This window comes from Felis catus, chromosome D3, assembly GCF_018350175.1.
Source record: "Felis catus isolate Fca126 chromosome D3, F.catus_Fca126_mat1.0, whole genome shotgun sequence".
NCBI classification, from domain to species: Eukaryota; Metazoa; Chordata; class Mammalia; order Carnivora; family Felidae; genus Felis; species Felis catus.
This window is the reverse complement of record NC_058379.1, coordinates 6,259,625-6,280,981: the sequence shown is the minus strand read 5'-3', so window position 1 is coordinate 6,280,981 and position 21,357 is coordinate 6,259,625. Positions and strand designations below refer to the sequence as shown.

The following is a 21,357-nucleotide window of genomic DNA, read 5'->3' as shown; positions in this document are numbered from 1 at the left end:
GAGTAAATAGCAGCAATAGGTTAAGTGATGACCCCCCTGTTGGCAACGTTCTAGGCTTTATTCCCAGATATACCGGGAGATGTAAACACTTTGCGATCCCCCAAGAGGAGCTGATGTGCGGGCTGGTGGTGGGGATATCATGCCGATTACAGCTGCAACAATCCACGATTTGGCAAGAGCGTAAGAACAAGGTGGAACTCCGTGCCGGGCACTTGTGGAACCTCAGCTCTCAGATTGCTTTCAGAATGTTAGGTTTGCCGATCCTCACACTGTCCTATCAGGGAGAGACCATTATCTGCCTTCTATAGAGGAGGTAACTCAAGTTTAGGGAGGTCAGGTGACCTGCCCCCGGTCCCGTAGCGACCTCAGCGTCTGCACGCCGTCACTGAACTATAATAATGTCTGAGATGCTTTGAGGCTAGTGACGTAAGAACTGGGATACTTTTGTGTCTGCCCCAATGCTGGGCAAAACGTTTAGTGTTCGTCGAGCAGATCTACTCTCGAGTGCTGACAGCTCTGTGCGGTAAATACAAACAGCAAAACACTCTTCAAAACGCTGGGAGAATCATAATAAAAACAATTCAACAGCCCTGCAGCCTCATCCCCTTTTTGTCCTTCTCCCAAAGTCCCCATAAAAATGACGTTTATTAAGGAGCTTGTTTAGAAGCCAGTGTCTGTAGGTAGGCTCGCTTTTGCGTGCGTGACTGAACTAACTCTCTTAAACGCGACGCAGACTCCAACTTTTTCGGGATCGAGATTTAAAGGCGCAGGGCCCGTGGGCGGGGTCGGGATGCTGCGGCCCCGGGTTGGGGGCGGGCTCTCTGCTGCATTCCACCCAATCACCGCCCGCCGCTCCTCCAGGCCCGCGGCCGATTGGTGGTTGCCATAGCTCCGGTTGGTTTGACAAGATGGCGGCGGCGGGGCGGCGCGGGCCCAGTCATCGCGTACAGAGCGTCCCAGCTTCTAGCGCGGGAGCGGGTTTGTGAAGCGGGCCTCGCGAGCCCCAGGCATGGGCTTGCCGCCGCCGGCCCCTCTGCTCTTGGGGCTTCTCCTTCTGCTGGACGTCCTGAGGCCGCTGTGGGGGGACCTGGGTGTGTACGGCAGGGCAGGGCCCCGAAGGGCGGGTGGGTTGGGGACGAGGCGTTTAACGGGCCAGATTTGGGACTCCTTCGGGTGCCCTTGCAACTAGTAACTCCGCCCTTCCCCTTCTTTCCCGCCCAGTTTTCATCCCTGCTTTCATCCGTATGACCGGCCCTGCGGTCAGCGCTTCCCTGGTCGGAGGCACCGAGGATGTGACCGTGTCCCTGGCCTTGCTGCAGGACAAGGAGGGTAAGGAGTCCGGCCCTCCCTGTGCGGAGGGTGGGGGTTGGGCCAGGGCCACGCCGCCCAAGGAGGTGGCATCCCAGGAGGTGGCATCCCCTGGGGCCCCGGCCGCTGTCCACTGCAAAGTCGGCGTGGGAGCAGGAATGGGGGGCTGCTGTGGACCAAAGAGGACCGACGGACAGGCTTGGTGAAAGAAAGCCTGGAACAGTAATGGCTCACGTTCACTGAGCTGCCTGTCCCCTGTGGTTTACATGCATCACTGCATTTCCCCAGTAAGAACAGTAATACACTTTCATGTCGTGTAACACATGAAGACACGAGAGTTCGCAGAGGCTGTTACTTGTCCAAAGTCGCACAGCTGGTGAAGGGCCCAATCCCAGGCTTGGAAAAGGATTCCCTCCCAGGGAGCCTGACTCCAGCATGCACACCCTTAGCTGCTGGGCAATACTGCCTCCTTGCATCCTAATCTTCTCCCCCATAGGCTTATTGCCAACTCCAGCTTGTGGAGCGCTGACCAATGAGACGGGAGACTGGAGCTTGACTGTGACCCCCAGTGTGGTAAGGCCAGAGGTAAAACTTTTCCCGGGGCGTCTGCCGAGACCCACAGTTAGTGTTTCTGCAGTGCTGTTTTGGTTGGACAAGGTATGGTTTTGTCTGTGCTTGGAACCACTGTGAAACTACGGGTTACCAGATCGAGGAGACGCCCCTCCAGCCCAGAGGTGCTTACGGTAGGGCTAGCGGTCCTTGGACGGGTTTCAAGAAGTTTGTGAACTCACTGAAATTGTGTGTAACATTATGTGTGTGTGCATTTTCCTCATGAGATGGTTGCCAGCTTCCATCAGATTTTCAAATGGATCTGTGACTCAGAAATCTTGACCTCAGCTCAGGTCTTGATCTCACGGTTCACGAGTTCAAGCCCTGCGCTGGGCTCCATGCTGGGCATGGAGGCTACTTAAAAAAAACAGCAACTCTCATTTAATAAATGTTTTATTGAATGCCTAGTATGTGCAAGACATCGGCGATGGAAATATGGACGAGAAAGCGACTGCGTGCACCCCAGGAACTGGGGACTCTTCATTGACTTTTTAATGTGTGTATTTAGTCTTCTGCTGATATGCTGATAGGAAGATAAAAAAGAAAAACTAAAAAGATGCTGGACAAACTGAGTTAATTTATCAGACTTGCTTGCTTTTCTGCTAAACTGAGGATTAGGAATCAGGGCTTACGAATCGCCAGAGGTTTACCGGCTGAGTGATGGCAGCTTTGCGTATGGTTTTCCTTTCGTAAAGTGAACCGAGGCAGCTGTGTGATTTTACTGTGTTTTCCGTTGTGTGTTCTTATAATTATCCATGCTGTGTTGAGTCACCTTAAAAAGTGCAGCGACTTTTCCTTTCAGAGCGCGTTGGATGTGACAGTGAGGCTGGAGAGGGGTCTGCAGGGGTGTTCCGCTAACGAGACAGATCCCTTCTCAGAGCCCCCGTGTATTGTCCAAACTCTTCTGGTTTCGGCGTCTCACAATTCATCCTGTTTAGCACATCTGCTCATTCGAGTGGAGATTTACGCCAACTCTTCTTCGGCCCGGAACGCATCAGGCAAGTCAAGTCCAAACATTCACGCCAAACGTTGTCTGTCGGGTTCTGAGTGCGTGCCGTGCCCTTTGTACGCTTTGCTCTGGAGTCAGTGTTGCCTTCTTCAGCCTACTTTCCTTTTGTTTAATTTTCTTATTTTAGAAGTTTCTACTTTGTCTTATTGCACTTAATTAGGATCTATGTTATTCCGCTGTGCCGTTTGTATCTTTGTAGACTGCCTGAAAGGGAGAAAGTGAGGTTTGTTTCTGTGTCTTGATTCTTATGACTCCATCTTAAAACCAAAACCAAAAAAAAAAAGTCAAGGGAAAGATTAATGAAGGAGTTTACAAAAAACAAAACAAAGAAACCAAAAAACCAACCAACCAAACAAAAAAACCCAGTAGATTTTCAGTGAAAGCTCTGGACCTCCAGCTCCTTTTCTAGTGTCAGCCTATTAATTTATGCTTATGGAAGCATGTGGTATTCTCTTGTTTCAAAAACAATACATACACACACTAATAACACACAGTTCACTATTCTATGCCTTTTAGAAATCAATTCCATATAGGGGCACCTGGATGGCTCTGTTGGTTGAATGTCCGAATCTGGCTCAGGTCATGATCTCACGGTTCGTGGGTTCGAGTCCCGCGTCGGGCTCTGTGCTGACAGCTTGGAGCCTGGAGCCTGTTTCAGATTCTGTGTCTCCCTCTCTCTCTGACCCTCCCCCGTTTGCACTCTGTCTCTCCCTCTCTCAAAAATAAGTAAACATTAAAAAAATTGGTAAAAAAATAAATAAGTTCCACATAAACGCATGTAGGTTCACCTCATTCTTTTTAATAGCTGCATAATATTCCATCGTGTGCAGATACCGTTGTGTATTTGACTAGTCTCTTACTGATGGAATCTGAGTCACTTCCAGCGTGCGGTGTGTAGCTAGAGCAAATATCACCGCGCACGTCTGCTTTTGGACACGAAAACGGCCTTGTGTTCTTCTCCCATTCACACGGCAGGTTTTCTAAGAACGACAGAATGTAGCTGTGCCAGTGTTGAAGGTCCACTTTGATAGGTGTCACCACCATGTTCCCTGTCTCCTGCAGTCAACGTAGCAACTCTTGCCTTTGCAGTCCCCCGGGATGAAGGGAGAAGCGTTCGTCCTCAGTAGCGAAGGTCTGTCACTTGTCATTTTGAGACTCCCACACTGTCGCTTCCCTTATCACATCCCCTCACTGTGATCCCCCTTGTGATTTTGGAAGTTGAGGAGGGTTAGATATGTTCAGACGGTGCCATCCATTGGGCCACCCTGCCTTCAGTGTGCTTACGTGGAAACATCTCCAAGATCTATTACCAAGTGCAAAAAGCAGCCGCACGCGGGTGCTTATAGCATGGAATGAGACTATATATTTGCATACGAAAGTTCTGGAAGGCTATCTGAGAAGCTAACCATGTAGGGCCATTTGCACAAGTGGTGTGGGAACAGGAAGGGCTGGCTGGGAGGACTTCATTGTGTACCTTTTTTTAGATCCTCTTGAGGTTTTTTTGTTAAAAATTTTTTAAAGTTTATTTAATTTTGAGACAGAGCACAAGCTGGGGAGGGTCAGACACACACACACACACACACACACACACACACACACACACACACAGAATCCGAAGCAGGCTCCAGGCTCCGAGTTGTCAGCACAGAGCCCGATGCGGGGCTCAAACCCATGAACCATGAGATCATGACCTGAGCCAAAGTCAGATGCTTAACCGACAAAGCCACCCAGGTGCCTCCTCTTGAGTTTTTTGAACATGTGAATCTGTGACCAATTTAAAGGTCTAAAGTTTTGTTTTTAGGAGAAAAAACCAAAAAACATTCTCTAATGCTTAAAATTTAAAGCCAAAAAATAATATTCAGGGGGTGCTGAAAAAAATCTACAGGAAGGATTAGTAGCTGTACTATTCGACGTGGTGACTTTTCTTCTTTTTAAAAAATATGCTTGACTGCATTTAGGTAATAGATCAGAACGTCTTTGTATAAATAGCCAAACTTAGGAAAATTAGACTCTGTGTATTGGTAGTTACGAGATGTTCGCTCTGACCCCATGAAGGTATGAAAAATTTTGCACCCAGTCAGACAGAGATCAGAACGAGAACAAGGACGGAAGGACAGATGGGAGGTACGTGGTATGCCTAGGAACAATCAAGGTAGCAAATGGCGTAGGAGACATATAGGTAGATGCACAGATACCTACCTATATATCGCATAGTAAAACCCTATTCTAAAATGCCCTGTTTTTATTCCACTGGTTTGATTATACTAATGGCCAGACCCTTGCCTGAGTAACAGACTATGTTACTCAGACCTTCTCCTTATTCCTGAGACCATTGACATACTGGGGTTCTACTATATTCTAGCATAGAATTCTGCATAATTAGCTGTTTTTGAGATGCTTCAACTGTCATGTCATTGAAGTTAACTGTTATAAGTGATTGCTACGTAGTTTTTCTTTTTTTTTTTTTAACTACTATATCGGTTTATTTTTATTTATTTACTTATTTATCTAATATATGAAATTTATTGTCACATTGGTTTCCATACAACACCCAGTGCTACGTAGTTTTTCAACATGTACCCAATCTTAGGACAAAAGTAAAGTTTCAAAGTAAAATTTATCTGATAAATTGCCGCAGGGGAACTGGAAACATTACTGTCTGGATTCTGAATTAGGAGGTTGAAATGTAATGTGACGTATTCCTTTTCCAATTCATGTAAAAATTACTAATTTCCCCCACACTTCCACACTTGAGCTAGAATTAGGATATAAAGAGTTGGGTCTGCAGTGCGATAGGACATGAGGTTGAGCAGGTAGCATGATTAGACATAATCTTGCGGCCAAATGGGTCCCCAGATAATGTCTCTGAAATGTCCTCATGGCTTCGGTTTTATCTGCTGGAAGAGGTAATGCATTTGAAGGGGTCAATGGGTAATGTCAGTCTGTGTTATGAAAAGGATTGTTCAGTGTATTGAAAAATAAAGTCAGTGCGTTACCTTTATCTTAACTTGTAAATTTTAGTCATGATTATCTTTAAGATCAAGCGTGACTTCATTTTGTTATAACTAGCGTATTTTCCTATATTTGGGTTTTTGTGGGAGTAGTAGATACAGGCCCAGATAGGGTTTATGCATAACTCAGCGATTCCTTAATGTGTAATATTTGGTCCTGGTGATTTGTAAAACAATGATCCAGCTTTCTTTCGAGTATCAAAAATGTGGCAATGCTTTTTCAGAGTGTTTCATGGCTGGACTTCTCTGTCATTTGTACTTTTCAGAGAATGTGACTGTTATTCCCAACCAGGTGTATCAACCCCTGGGTCCTTGTCCTTGTAATTTGACCGCTGGGGCCTGTGACGTTCGCTGCTGTTGTGACCAGGTAAGCTCTTTTCGATTACGGGTACAAAGGTTACTATACCCAATAGCATGTAAAGGATACAGTTCCCCATACAGCTTTTTCATAGATGGGCTTTGAAAAGTAAGATTGTGTTTTGTGTTGTAGATTGTTTTTTTTTTTTTTACTTTTTTTTTTTTTTTAAAGTTTATTCATTTATTTTGAGAGAGAGAGAGAGACAGACAGACAGCACAAGCAGGGTAGGGGCAGAGAATCCCAAGCAAGCTCTGTGCCATCAGCGTGGAGCCCAATGTGGGTCTTGAACCCACGAAATATGAGATGGTGACCTGAGCTGAAATCAGGAGTCGGACGGTTAACTGGCTGAGTCACCCAGATGCCCCGCAGATTGTTTTCAAATTGAATATTTTCTTATCTAGCCCAGTCAGTCTTATTTATGGAAGAAAAAATGTATCTCTTTGGAGAAGGTCATGATTGAGATGATTATACTGAGGATGGTTTTACTACGTTATTGGGAAGTCTTCACGAAAAGATAAAAAGGAAGGAAAATACATTATTTCAGTGATTTTTTTTTTTTGGGGGGGCAAATGTGTAGAGGTGCACGACCCTCATGGCAATCCAATTTGAGAACATTTCCATCACCCCAACTGGAAACCTGTGGCCCTCTGTGATCTCTCCCGTTCCCTGGCCTCAGCTCATCCCCAGGCCCCTCTTCACCTGCTGTCAGGCTCTGTGGACTGGCCTGTTCCGGACACGGCACATAAGCAGATTCCTCTTGTATGTGGCCTTCTGTGTCTAGCTTCTTTCACCCAGCTTCTTGTGTCCAAGGGTCATCCGCGTTGTGGCCGGTGTCTGTTTTTGTCCCTTTTTATGGCCGCGTCACATTCCGTCGCATGGACAGACCGTATGTTGCCAATCCATTCATCAGCCGATGGACGCTTGGATTGCTTTCGCTTTTTGGCTGTTACGAATGAAGCTTCCGTGAACATTTGTGTGCAAGTTTTGGTTTGGACGTGTGTTTCCATTTCTCTTGGATATATTACCTAGGGGTGGAGTTGCTCTGTCCTATAGGAACTGTGTGTTTAACCTTTTGAGGAACCGTTTTCCAAAGTGGCTGCATGGTTTTTACGTTTGCATCAGCAGTGTAGAAGGGTTGCAGTTTTTTCCATGTCCTCATCTACGTTTGTTGCAGTCTTTTTGATGATAGCCATCCCAGTGGGTGTGAAGTGGTATTTCATTGTGATTTTGATTTGTATTTCCGTAGTGGCAAATGATGTTGAACATCTTTTGATGTGCTTGTTGGGCCATTTTTATCTCTTTGAAAAAAATGTCGCTTTAGATCCTTTGCCCATTTTTTAAAATTAACATTTATTTTTTAATTTACATCCAAATTAGTTAGCATATAGTGCAACAATGATTTCAGGAGTAGATTCCTTAGTGCCCCTTCCCCATTCAGCCCATCTCCCGTCCCACACCCCCTCCAACAATCCTCTGTTTGTTCTCTATATTTAAGAGTCTTTTATGTTTTGTCCCCCTCCCTGTTTTTATATTATTTTTGCTTCCCTTTCCTTATGTTCATCTGTTTTGTATCTTAAATTCCTCGTATGAGTGAAGTCATAGGATATTTGTCTTTCTCTGTCTGGCTAATTTCACTTAGCATAATACCCTCTAGTTCCATCCATGTTGTTGCAAATGGCAAGATTTCATTCTTTTTGTTCGCCGAGTAATACTCTGTTGTATATATATACCACATCTTCTTTATCCATTTATCTGTCAATGGACATTTGGGCTCTTTCCATACTTTGGGTACGATAGTGCTGCTATAAACATTGGGGTGCATGTGCCCATTTGAAACAGCACACCTGTAGCCCTTGCATAGGTACCTAGTGGTGCCATTGCTGAGTCGTACGGCAAAGAGGTTTTTATCTGCTTTCTTCTCTAGGATTTTGATGGCTTCCTGTCTTACATTTGGTCTTTCATCCATTTGGAGTTTATTTTTGTGTTTGGTGTAAGAAAGTGGTCTAGGTTCATTTTTCTGCATGTCTCTGTCCAGTTTTCCCAGCACCACTTGCTGAAGAGGCTGTCTTTATTCCATTGGATATTCTTTCCTGCTTCGTCAAAGATTAGTTGGCCATTCGTTTGTGGGTCCATTTCTGGGTTCTCTATTCTGTTCCATTGATCTGAGTGTCTGTTCTTGTGCCAGTACCATGCTGTCTTGATGATGACAGCTTTGTAATTCATCTTGAGGTCTGGAATTGTGATGCCTTCAGCTTTGGTTTTCTTTTTCAACATTACTTTGGCCATTCGGGGCCTTTTCTGGTTCCATACAGATTTTAGGATTGTTTGTGCTAGCTCTTGTGAAGAATGCCGGTCTTCTTTTCGTAGGGATTGCATTGAATATGTAGATTGCTTTGGGTAGTATTGACATTTTGACAATATTTGTTCTTCCTGTCCAGGAGCATGGAATCTTTTTCCATTTTTTGTGTGGGTTCTTCAGTTTCTTTCGTAAGCTTCCTATATAGTTTTCAGTGTATAGATTTTTCACCTCTTCGGTGAGGTTTATTCCCAGGTATTTTATGGTTTTTGGTGCAATTGTAAATGGGGTCGATTCCTTGATGTCTCTTTCTGTCGCTTCATTATTGATGTATAGGAATGCAACCAATTTCTGTGCGTTGATTTTATATCCTGTGACTCTGCTGAATTCGTGGATCAGTTCTAGCAGTATTTTGGTGGACTCTTGGGTTTTCCATATACAGTATATGTCATCTGCAAAGAGTGAAAGTTTGACCTCCTCCTGGCTGATTTGGATGCCTTTTATTCCTTTGTGTTGTCTGACTGCAGAGGCTAGGACTTCCAGTACTATGTTGAATAACAGTGGTGAGAGTGGACATCTCTCTTGTGTTCCTGACCTTAGGGGGAAAGCTCTCATTTCTTTCCCTCCTTTGCCCATTTTTCAATCGGGTTGTCTTTTTGTTGTTAAACTATAAGAATTCATTATACCTTCTGGATACTAGTCCCAAATCAGGTATATGATTTGCGACAAACATCTCCCATTGTGTAGGTGTCTGCTTGCTTGTTGGTGTCCTTTGAAGCCCAAAAGTTTTTTTAAATTTGTTGAAATTCGATTAATCAAGTTTTTCTTTTGTTGCTTGTGCTTTTAGTGTCATATCTAGAAAAAGTTGCCTGATCCAGGTCAAATACATACATATATATATATATATATATATATATATATTTTTTTTTAAGTTTATTTATTTATTTATTTCGAGAGAGAGGGAGAGAGAGAATCCCAAGCAGGCTCTGTGCTGTCAGTGCAGAGCCGAACGTGGGGCTCAAACTCACAAACCATGAGATTATGACCTGAGTCGATATCAAGAGTCAGATACTTAACCGACTGAGCCACCACGGTGCCCCTCCTCAAATGCACATTTTTAATCCTTATTTGAGATTTAAGAGGAATGAGAGTTGCAAAAGAGGCACATTTACTGTGGCCCCGGTCACTTCTGTTTTTGGATGAGTGCAATTATATCGTGGTTGGTTTTACAAAACCAAAAAGGAAAGTTTAGGACCTGTATTTATATTGTAACTCTCATACCAACAATTGCACTTATAATAACAATTATATTTAATTTAAGAATAGAGCATATCGTCTGTCAATATCAATAGAAACATATGGTGTTCTCTTCCTCTTTCTTCCAGACTGCAGTGCTGTGCCCTGTTTCTAACCTCTTTCGTGTTTGTCGTATATGGTGTCGATATACACAGCACCAGCCCCTGGCAGTGTTTAGTATCTGGGTCAGTGATGTCTTTGGACAGCTGCAACTTATCACTTCAGACATGATCAATTTTTCAATTTGAATTGTTCTTGTTTAAAGGTTATTTTCCGGGGCGCCTGGGTGGCTCAGTCGGTTAAGCGTCCGACTTGGGCCCAGGTCATGATCTCATGGCCTGTGGGTTCGAACCCGGCGTCGGGCTCTGTGCTGACAGCTCAGAGCCTGGAGCCTGCTTCGGATTCTGGGTCTCACAGCTCAGAGCCTGGAGCCTGCTTCGGATTCTGGGTCTCCCTCTCTCTCTGCCCCTCCCCCACTCATGCTCTGTGTCTGTCTCTCAAAAATGAATAAACATTGAAAAAAAATTTTTAAAAAGTTATTTTCCTACTGTCAGGGAACAAAGGATTCGGGACATTTTTTAACTTTTAGTTCTCTGAGTCCTCTGAGAAATGGGGAAGAAAATGGATGAAGAACCGAATGCAGGAATGAAGTCACTTCTTGGTGACATTAATTGGGTCATGTTATAATACAGCGATGGCCTTAAGGTTTCTTAGGGAATACGGACTGTTTGCCCTAACTCGAGATGTCTTTAGGTTTCTCTGGGCTAGGGGTTTGGATGGTGATGACAATTAAAAAGGGAAGTTTACTCTGTTTTATTCCCCACTTGGAGTGTCTTCCATATTTTCTTCTCTTCATACTTTTGCTTGCTTGTTTGTTTTTGTTTTTTTGTGGGCACATCTATGTCCCCAGTAAGGATGTGGTTCCCTTGAAGGCCTGAAATTACTGACCTGGAGGCTCGTAGGGAGCTGAGGAGAGAAATTCTAGCAGGATTTTACTTTCTGTGAGCACATAGCACTGGCAGCCGGGATGGGGATTGTGTTGTTTCATCTTCCTCGGTGGTGTCCTCTTCCCCTGAGAGCTGGTGGCGGGCACCCCAGAAGCTTCTGTCTGCTCACCGCTCCTTCACGTTTCCTTCCAAGGAATGCTCGTCGGATCTCACAGGACTGTTCAGAGAGGCCTGTTTCACCGGCGTTTTTGGAGGCGATGTCAACCCTCTGTTTGACCAGCTGTGCTCCGCGCAGGGGGCGCCGGAGGCCCCTGGCTGGTTCCCGTTCCTGTGTGTGCAGTCGCCGCTGGCCAACTCGCCCTTCCTGGGCTACTTCTACCACGGCTCTGTGTGCGTGTTGGGGCCCCCACGGGCCCCCCAGGTCCTCAACATGAGGTTCAGTCTTCCATGTCCGTTAGCGACTTTGTTTTGTGTTAAGCCTTTGAGAGAATTGGGCCTCACCCAAAGGAAATTGGTCAGTTACCACTAACGGTGAATAGTGATTATCTGGGTTTGGGAAACCGGTGGTGGCCTCACGGGGGCCTCAGTTTCTTTCTGGTACCTTTCTGTCATGTTGAAATTTTACAACTTTATTATTATTATCATTGAAGTAAAATTCACGGAGCATAAAATTAACCACTAACCACTTTCCAGTGTACAGCTTTTTGGCTTTTAGTACAAATATTTTTGTAATTAAAAAAGTAAAAAAAAGAAAATGCAAGAAGAATTGTTTTTAGCAGATACTGGCCAGAAGGAGTAGTGATAATCCTCATCGATTTACAGTTCCTCTAGGCCACAGGCTTCCGCCGAAGTGTATCTGCATACTGATCTGAGAGACTTCTCAGACTTCGGTTACAAACAAGGAGATCCAATCATGACTGTGGACAAGGCGTATTTTACCATTCCGCAGGTAATAATTTCAATTTTAACATGCTAGGGCCTTTTACAAATTTTCCCCTCCTGTCGTTAATTTGGCTTACACTGCTGTTAAAAATCTCATCCTAAGTTATTTCTCCTGTGGACTTTCCAGGTACTCAACTCTTTATGGCCTGTGGATTTTATTTTTAATAGTCTCTCTTAAATTAACCACTGTCGTTGCTAAATCTCAGAGTGAACTTACCAACCAAAACAAATTCTATAAATTTCCCCGGAAATAACTACCATTCTGCACTTCTGTTAGTTTCACAGCCAATTTCTTGTAAGCTATAAGTATATAATCTAATGTAATATTCCAGAGATTTTGAAAAATATCTCAAGGCTATATAGAGCTTTGTGTGAAATCTTTATTTTTTTATTTATTTTAAAAAATATTTTATTTAGTTTGGAGAGAGAGAGAGAGACAGTACGAGCAGGGGAGGGGCAGAGAGAGAGAGGGAGACACAGAATCTAAAGCAGGCTCCAGGCTCTGAGCTGTCAGCACAGAGCCCGATGCAGGACTCGAACCCACGAACTGTGAAATCATGACCTGAGCGGAAGTCGGATGCTCGACTGACTGAACCACCCAGGTGCCCCAAAATATATTTTTAAGTCCAAAATCACGAGGAAAAAAGCATTTGTGGAAAGAAAACACGGGAGTCCAAATCGTCTCTCTTCGCTGTTTAAGGAATCCATTTTTTACAGTTTTAACAAAAGTATGGTTGTCATGAGGGAGAGAAAATGAAGCTGAATATAATCATGTTTCTGCAAAGTCAATGGAGCAGAGCAGGGAATTTTCTTTGTTTTCGTTAAATAATACTTATTGTGACAAAGCTTCCAGACTTTGTGTAGCAAATTAACTAGATCATTTTCTTTGTTGGTCATCTAGCGAGTGAACTAGTCGTTATTGAAACTAAGCCACCGGTAGGAGCAGGCCGCAGAAAGAGCGCTTGCGTGAGATGTTGGTCTGTGTTTTATGATTCGAAGAGAAGTCACAGCCCTGTTGGGATTCTCCCTCACCCTCAGGTGTCCCTGGCTGGGCAGTGCCTACAGAACGCACCGGTGGCTTTCCTTCAGAATTTCGATGTGCAGTGCGCCACTAGTTTGGAAGTATCCCAGGAACAAGATGGAATTATCAATGCAAAGATCAAGAATGGCGTGCTGGGAGGTACGTTGCGTTGGTTTGCAAAAAGAACACAGACCCGAGTGTCGACAGAAACCGGGATCTCATGAGAGTATAAATCACTTCTACTGGATCAATTTAAAATATTTCATCTGTCTGTCGAAGAAAGTGTTTTCTTCAGAAAAAGTCCCGTTCCATAGGATAGCACATTGCATATTAGTTCTTCTTTAAAAATTGAGGGACGCCTGGGTGGCTCAGTCGGTTAAGCGTCTGACTCTTGGTTTCGGGTCAGGTCACGATCTCGCAGTCTGTGATTTCAAGCTCCGCATCGGGTTTTGTGCTGACAGCTCAGAGCCTGGAACCTGCCTCCGATTCTGTGTCTCCCTCTCTCTGCCCCTCTCCTGTGCTCCCTCTGTTTCTCTCTCGCAAACATAAATAAACACTAAAAAAATAAATAAATAAAAATTGAGGCAAAATTCACCTAACGTAAAATCAACCATTTTAAATGTTTATTTTTATTTATATTATGTTGAGAGAGAGAGAGGAAGAGAGAGAATCCCAAGCGGTCTCCGCACTGTGCAGAGCCTAACGTGGGGCTCGATCTCATGAACCGCTGTGAGATCATGACCCGAGCTGAAATCAAGAGTCAGATGCTTAACCAACTGAGCCACCCAGGTGCCCTTAAAGTCAACCATTTTGAAGTGTACAATTCAGTGGCATTTAGTACATACACAATGCTGTGCCACCATCACCTCTGTCCAGTTCTAAAACATTTCCTCCCCCTAAAGGACAACCCCCCCTCCCGTACCCACCAACAGCCTCTTCTTCCTCCCCGTGCCCTGACCCCTAGGGACCATTAACGACTCTCCTTTCCATCTCTATGGATTTGCTTGTTCTGGAATTCCTGTAACAAAGGAATCCTACACTACTGTGGTCTTTTATGTCTGGCTTCTTTCACTTAGCATCACATTTTCAAGGGGTAGCCGCCGTGGCACGGACCAGAACGTCACCCGTGTTTATGGCTGGGCAATATTCCATCGCATGGATATCTGTGCCACGTGTGTTATCCGTTCGTCCTTTGCTAGGCATTTGGGTTTCCAGCTTTTGGCGACCGCGAGAGTGCTGCTCTGAACGCTCGCGTGCAGATGTCTGTGTGAGCACAGGCTTGCGTTTCTCCTGGACCTGTACCTACCAGTGGCATTGCCGAGTCACGTGGTGATTTAACTTTCTGAGGGAGCCCCAAACCGCTTGTTAAGCGAGCGCTCCGTGTTGCATTCTGCCTGGTCGTGGACCGCCTCTTTGTTCCTATAGGAGAGTGGCTCTCAGGATTATTATCACTGACTTTGGATCCTCCTCCTCCGTTGTTATCAGATGCCAAGAACAGTGGGATTCCTATTTGGTGGCGTCTGGGGAGCTGGAGAGTTTTGTAGCTGGCACACGGGTCAGGCGCAGTTATCGTATTTGCTTGATTAGCTTTCACTTTCAATAAGTAAATGTGATCATGTTGGGCCATGTAGTCCTATGAAGTTAATTTCTGTATCTTTTCAGGCATTGTTACACCAAGAGTAATCTATGAGGAAGCAACCGACCCAGACAAGTTCATCACCAGGACAGGTAATTTAACGTCACGCTTTTACATCACTTCTACAGAAATATGTGTGTCATTTCTTGTAAGTAGTATAGAGTCTTAGAGTAAATATGTTTTTATTAAGAATTTAAGGAGGTTCACAGCAATTAGAACTTTGTCTGTTCCACATTCTGTTTGTTCCCTGTTCCATCTTGCTTTGCTGAGGAGCGATATCTGTGCCCTGGAGCCAGTTGCCTAGTCCCGATCTATGGGGGCTCCAGTGTCCCTGCCAGTTTTCAGGCTCTGTGAACCTTTTCGAAAATGTTTTCCAGGGAACCAACATTTTATTTCTTGTTCTCTTTTCCTTTTTATTTTTAAGGTTATTTGTTTATTTATTTAGAGAGAGAAACAGTGAGCGCAAGTAGGGGAGGGGCAGAGAGAGAGGGAGAGAGAGTCCCCAGTAGGCTCTGTGCTCCTTGCTGAACCTGACGTGGGACTCGATTTCATGCTCGGAAGATCATGACCTGAGCCGAAATCAAGAGTCAGATGCTTAACCAACTGAGCCACCCAGGTGCCCCTTCTTTATTTTTTTTATTTTTTATTTTTTTAACATTTATTTATTTTTGAGACAGAGAGAGACAGAGCATGAGCTGAGGAGGGTAGAGAGAGAGGGAGACACAGAATCCGAAGCAGGCTCCAGGCTCTGAGCTGTCAGCACAGAGCTCGACGCACGACTCAAACTCAGGAGCTGTAAGATCATGACCTGAGCTGAAGTTGGACACCCAACCGACTGAGCCACCCAGGCGCCCCAGGTGCCCCTTCTTTAAAAAAAAATTTTTTTTAAGACTTTTTTATTTTAAGTAATTTCCACATCCAAGATGGGGCTTGAACTCATAACCCTGAGATCAAGAGTGACACGATCTACTGACTGAGGCAGCCGGGTGCCCCTCTTTCCTTTCTTTCTTTTTTTTCTCGCCTTAGCCTTTCTCTTACTCGTTTCTTTCTTCTTCTTCTTCTTTTTTAAAAATATAATTTATTGTCAAGGTAGCAAACATACAGAGTATACAGTGTGCTCTTGGCTTCCAGAGTAGATTCCCGTGATTCATCGCTTACATATAAAACCCAATGCTCATCGCAACAAATGCCCTCCTCAGTGCCCATCACCCGTTTTCCCCTCCCCATCCCCCGCCCTCCCTCCATCAACCCTTAGTTTGTGCTCTGTATTTGAGAGTCTCTTATGGTTTGTCTCCCTCTCAGTTTGTAACTGTTTTTTTTTTCCCCTTCCCTTCCCCCATGGTCTTCTGTTAAGTTTCATCTTTTTTTCTTTTTGATAATTAAACTTTGCAGTTTTAATGCAGCCAAACAAATGATTCAGAGTTTGGCTAATGTCATCAGGATTTTTGTTAAGGATATTTGTATTTCTCTGCAGTATGTTGTAATTCTCAAATTTATTCATTCATCGAATCTTAGCAAATACCTACAATATAGTAGTGAACTAGACGGCGGGCTCTGTTTCTAAGGAGCCGACCTTCTGTTAGCCTTTCATTTTTGACAAACATTCTACTGAGCACGTCTCTGGATCGAACTATGAGCCACATTCTGGGGGTACAGAAATGGAAGGGAAAGGATAGATATTGTGATGCTGTGGGGGGGGGGGGTGGCCAGTGCTGACTCGGTGGGACCAATAATAGACCTGAGCTCAAGGTCGTTAATTTATGACAGAATTTTTTTTTTATTTGCAGAAACACTTTTAAGTAATGGATCGGCCCCCAGAAATGTGAATGTGGAAGAACATTATATTTTCAGATGGAATAATAATACAATCAGTGAAATAAATGTCAAAATTGTTAGGGTAGCAATTAATGCTCACCAGAAAGGTAAATCTGTTGAGAGCAATGAGAATGTTTTCAGTTGAAAACTTTTTTTTTAAGATTCTCATAATTATTACGTGTAAAACTAAGTCAGACTTTTTTCTTATTTGTAATTGTGATTTAATAAAAAAGGCTTTTTTTTTGCATGTCAAAATGTAATTATAAAGAAAATGACACTATGGGGTATAATTTCTTTCCCTAGTAAAATGGTACACACTATATTTTGTATTGTGTTTTATTTCTAGGGATCATGACACAGAGATTTACAGTAAAATTTTTAAGCTATAATAGTGGTGATGAAAAGGAATTTTCTGGAAATCCAGGTAAGATAGTGTATGTCAATCACTGATCCTACAAACATATTTTAATTGAATACTCCTGTACCACAGTGATGATTATAAGTAACTCTCTCCAATTGTAGTTTGTGATTCTAGCCTGTCTCTTTCTCTTTTGTGACACTGTATTCTTTTTCTGATAACAGCTTGGCTTTTTGTTGTTGTTGTTTGTATAATGCCTTTGAAGTGTTGGTAAAATTAGCTTTTTAAGAAATAAGAAGCTATAGATGGAGATGCGATGGAGTCCATGGAGAGACTTCATGGGGACTGTGAAGTTCCAGGCATGTGCATTTTGTCATTATGTGCAAATATGGCATCACTTGGTTTGTTATATATTTGTTTGCTTCTTTAATTCGCTGTTGCCTCCTTAGCGCTTAAAAACAGTAAGGAGAGGGGCACCCAGGTGGCTCAGTCGTTTAAGCGTCCAACGTCAACTCAGGTCATGATCTCACGGTTTGTGGGTTCGAGCCCCTCATCGGGCTCTGTGCTGACAGCTCAGAGCCTGGAACCTGCTTCGGTTTCTGTGTCTCCCTCTCTCTCTGCCCCTCCCCTGCTCATGCTCTGTCTCTCTCTGCCTCTCTCAAAAATAAATAAACATAAAAAACTTAAAACAGTAGGGAGAACTGCAGGTTCAATGTATCAGCTGTTAGTCACGCCCACCTGCTAGGCACTTGCAATGTGGCCAGCGGCATATGTGGACATGATAATATTTGGATATATTGAGTTGAATAAAATACATTCTTCAAATTAATTTCATCTCCTTTTTCTCTCTTTTTTTTAATGGGGCTACTAGAAAAAAATTTTTAATGTCTAAAAAATTCTAAAAATATGTCATATTTAAAAATCACATATGTGGCTTGCATTGTACTTTTATTGAACAGCACTGACTTGAACCATAGTAGGTGTTCAGTAAATATATGTTGGATGGATAAACTATCATTGTTTTTAAAAAATTTGTCCCTCCTTTTACTATTCTTAATCAGGCAGTAAGTAACCATGAAGGAACAACTTTTTTTACTTTTATTTATTGGTTATTTTTATGTATGTATGTATGTATGTATGTTTATTTTTGAGATCAGGGGTGGGGCAGAGAGATGGGGACAGAGGATCTGAAGCAGACTCTGTGCTGACAGCAGAGAGCCTGATGTGGGGATCGAACTCTTGAATTGTGAGATCATGGCCTGAGCCGAAGTTGGACACTTAAGCGACTCGCAGACTCCCCTATTTATTTTCAAAACTTTTTTACTTTTAAATAACTTTGTAGTTTGCATGATTTTCAATATTTGTACATATTGATTTAATAATAATGCATGATCTATTTTACATATATATTTTTAAAAATTTATTTATTTTGAGGGAAAGAGAAAGCATGTGAGAGTGGAGGTGGAGGGCAGAGAAAGAGAGAGAATCCCAAGCAGGCTCTGTGCTGTCAGTGTGGAGCCTGATGTGCGGGTTGATCTCAGAAACTGTGAGATGACCTGAGCTGAAATCAGGAGTCCAACGCTTAACCGACTGAGCCACCCAAGTATCCCTATGTGTGTGTGTGTATATATGTATATATATATATGTATATATATATATATTTTTTTTTTTTTTAAATGAGATTTTAGTGTACTTGTTAATGTGGAGTGTTGGATTTTATTGTCGGGTTTTGGGGCACCTTGGTGGCTTGGTTGGTTGAATGTCCGACTTCGGCTCAGGTTGTGATCTCGAAGTTTGTGGGTTCGAGCCCCACATCGGGCTTTGTGCTGACAGTGTGAGCCTGCTTTGAATTCTCTCTTCCTCTCTCTCTGCCCCTCCCCTGCTCATGCTCTCTCTCTCTCTCAGAAATAAACAAACATTAAAAATAGATTAATATTGTTGGGTTTCCTAGCAGGCTGCTGGAATTTAAGGGTTTTCCTTCCATGATTCAATTTCACATGATTTCTGAGAAGCACCATCAGAACATGTGAAAAATGTTGAAGCTCTTGTCAAAAAAGAATAAATTGATTATGAGCCAGAACTGATCAGTCTGTGAAATAGCTTGTGTATATACAGCACTTTCTGAGGCAGGAGGGGTTTTAGGAAGACTACAAGACATGGGCCCTCTCCTCAAAGATTCACTCTCTCACTTGGAAAGACAGCCCGGGGTCATGGAAACGACAGAGAACAATATAAGAAAATGAATAAAGGAGCACTGGGCTTACGCACAGGTACTCCAGAGCTTCAGGGAAGTAGAATGTTGACCATGCCCCTAAACTCTCCATCGTTAAGGAACCGTGTTAAGTATCTAGTAGGAGCAGGTTCTGATCTCAGTGGGGGAAGAGAAGCAGAGTGAGTCAGAGTTCTGCCTGCAGCGTGTTTCTGTTGTGGGCTGTGCGGAGGAGATTGTACCTTGGAAAGCAGCCAGTGCGGGCCGAGAGCAGGGCTAGCCCCGGGGAGGCCAACGGGGCAGAAGTGAGCATGGGGGGTAGTGCACGCGGGCAGGGTCGAACAGCGGCCGGAGGGGAGGCTGCTTGTTCCCGAGTGGTGAGAGGTGACGTTGGAAGCACAACCACCACGCGTGAACCCCAGTTGCATCCCGGTTTGTAGAAACAGCCCTGAAACGTGTTTTGGGGGACATCGGGGGAAATAGCAGTATGAACTGGATAGGATTTGATTCTAAGGAATTATTAATTTTCTCAGGAGAAATATTGGTATCATGGTTCTGTAGAAGAATATCCTTTATTTCAGGAGATGTCAGAGCTTTTAGAGGTGAAGTGTCAAGTACGCAGCTTATTTTCAAAAGGCCTTTTGCAAAAATTAAATATGTATGCGTAAGCTTGCGTAATATAGACACGACACATACGGCTCAATATCGAGGGTCGTTGATTTTGGGTCGCGGCTACATCGCCGTCCGTGGTGTTCCTTCTGACTTTTGCGTACATATGGACGTTTTCCTAATGACAAGGTGGGAGCAGTAAGGTGGGTTAATAGGACACGAGTGGAAATAGGACCTGGACCAGACCAGGGGATGGAACTGATTTACTGGAGACCCTTCTGTTGAAAGATTACTTTGGTGTCAGTCCCCTTTCAAAGCACCTGTGACAAAAGTGGTCGTGCTCACTCACGAGTATTCATCACCTGGCCCGCTTGGCAGTGGATTCCTCAGTGCGAGGGGCCAGGGCTGACTCCTGCCTGCTTGTTACTTTCCAGGGTTTATTTAAAAAGTCGCACAAATATCTTTGTGAAAAAAACCCAGACAAAATGGGAGTGCCTGGCTGGCTCAGTCGGTTAAGCGTCTGATTCTTTTTTTTTTTTAAATATTTTTTTCAACATTTTGTATTTATTTTTGGGACAGAGAGAGACAGAGCATGAACAGGGGAGGGGCAGAGAGAGAGGGAGACACAGAATCGGAAACAGGCTCCAGGCTCCGAGCCATCAGCCCAGAGCCTGACGCGGGGCTCGAACTCACGGACCGCGAGATCGTGACCTGGCTGAAGTCAGACGCTTAACCGACTGCGCCACCCAGGCGCCCCAAGCGTCTGATTCTTGATTTGGGATCCAGTCATGAACTCATGGGTTCGTGGGTTTGAGCCCCACATTGGGCTCTGTGCTGACAGCATGGACCCTGCTTGGGATTCTCTCTCTCCCTGTCTCTCTCTGTTCCTCCCCCACTTGTGCTGTCCTCTCTGTGTCTCAAAATGAATAAAAACAAACTTAAAAAAAAGTAAAAACAAAACAGAGGAAAGGAATGAAGGTGGTATCTCTTTTCAAGTGTATTCTTTTTTTTTTTTTTTTAATTAAAAGAAAAAAAATTTTTTTTTTGAGAGAGAGAGAGGCAGAGTGGGGGGGGGGGGGGGGGGGGATGGTGGTGGAGGGGCGAGAGAGAGGGAGACACAGAATCCGAAGCAGGCTCCAGGCTCCGAGCTGTCAGCACAAAGCCCGATGCGGGGCTCGAACTCATGAACCGTGGGATCGTGACCTGAGCCGAAGTCGGACACGTAACCAACTGAGCCACCCAGGCGCAGCTCAACTGTATTCTGACACAGCTTTTTCCGTGTGTTTCCTTGTGTTGTGTATTCCTCTTTCATACTGTTTGACAAGGTCACGCTTGCTGTATCAGATTAACTTTAGCTACTTATTATTCTGTTTGTCTAGGTTACCAACTTGGCAAGCCTGTTCGAGCTCTAAATGCCAACAGGGTGAATAACGTGACGACTCTGCACCTTTGGCAATCGGGTAATCTGGTTTGGTAATACGATTAGCCCTTCGGTAAGCTAGAACTGGAAATATTGCCATATTCTGCATTAATCACGTAATCACCTCAAATTCCTGTTGGTTTATTTAGCGGGGGCGGGGGTGGGGGTAGGGATGGGGGAGATCGTGCTTCTCCGTTTTCTCAAAATTGAACACTGTTTGCACCTGAAGAGCTAGTCATTTGTAAGAGAGACTTAAATACGGGGTTGGCTGGAGAGGCCCTTGTCGTGGTTGCCTGGAGACACGACTATAGATTTGTTCTGAACCATGGGAAACCTGTGCCTTGGTGGCACTTACCTGCTTCTGCCAGAAGGCGTTAACTCACGTGTTTAGAATAAACCACTGATCCCAGTCAAGGTACAGAAAGGCTCCTTTGTTCAGCTTTGAAAGGAGTAGAGTGACAATGACCTCGGTTCTCAAAAACTGGAAACTGTATTTCTACATACTGTTTTCCA

The 21,357-nt window shown here is 44.0% G+C and overlaps 1 protein-coding gene across 9 annotated transcripts in view; it reads left to right on the top strand.

Moving 5' to 3' along the window:
- Window positions 1-892: 892 nt before the first annotated feature.
- Window positions 893-21,357, top strand: part of TCTN2 (tectonic family member 2) — a 28,315-nt gene continuing 7,850 nt past the window's right edge. The window contains exons 1-13 of one of the 9 annotated variants that reach the window (XM_023241320.2): window positions 893-1,091; window positions 1,222-1,329; window positions 1,805-1,881; window positions 2,720-2,915; window positions 4,982-5,050; window positions 6,204-6,304; window positions 11,028-11,269; window positions 11,657-11,783; window positions 12,815-12,956; window positions 14,460-14,525; window positions 16,221-16,355; window positions 16,595-16,672; window positions 20,804-20,884. In XM_023241320.2, coding sequence (XP_023097088.2) covers window positions 1,010-1,091; window positions 1,222-1,329; window positions 1,805-1,881; window positions 2,720-2,915; window positions 4,982-5,050; window positions 6,204-6,304; window positions 11,028-11,269; window positions 11,657-11,783; window positions 12,815-12,956; window positions 14,460-14,525; window positions 16,221-16,355; window positions 16,595-16,672; window positions 20,804-20,884 — 1,504 coding nt within the window. In that variant the 5' untranslated portion in view covers window positions 893-1,009. Of the gene's footprint in view, window positions 1,092-1,221; window positions 1,330-1,804; window positions 1,894-2,719; window positions 2,916-3,918; window positions 4,059-4,981; window positions 5,051-6,203; window positions 6,305-11,027; window positions 11,270-11,656; window positions 11,784-12,814; window positions 12,957-14,459; window positions 14,526-16,220; window positions 16,356-16,594; window positions 16,673-20,803; window positions 20,885-21,357 lie in introns of those variants that run through there. The other 8 variants (XM_023241319.2, XM_023241321.2, XM_023241325.2 and 5 more) reach the window with 8 other exon arrangements.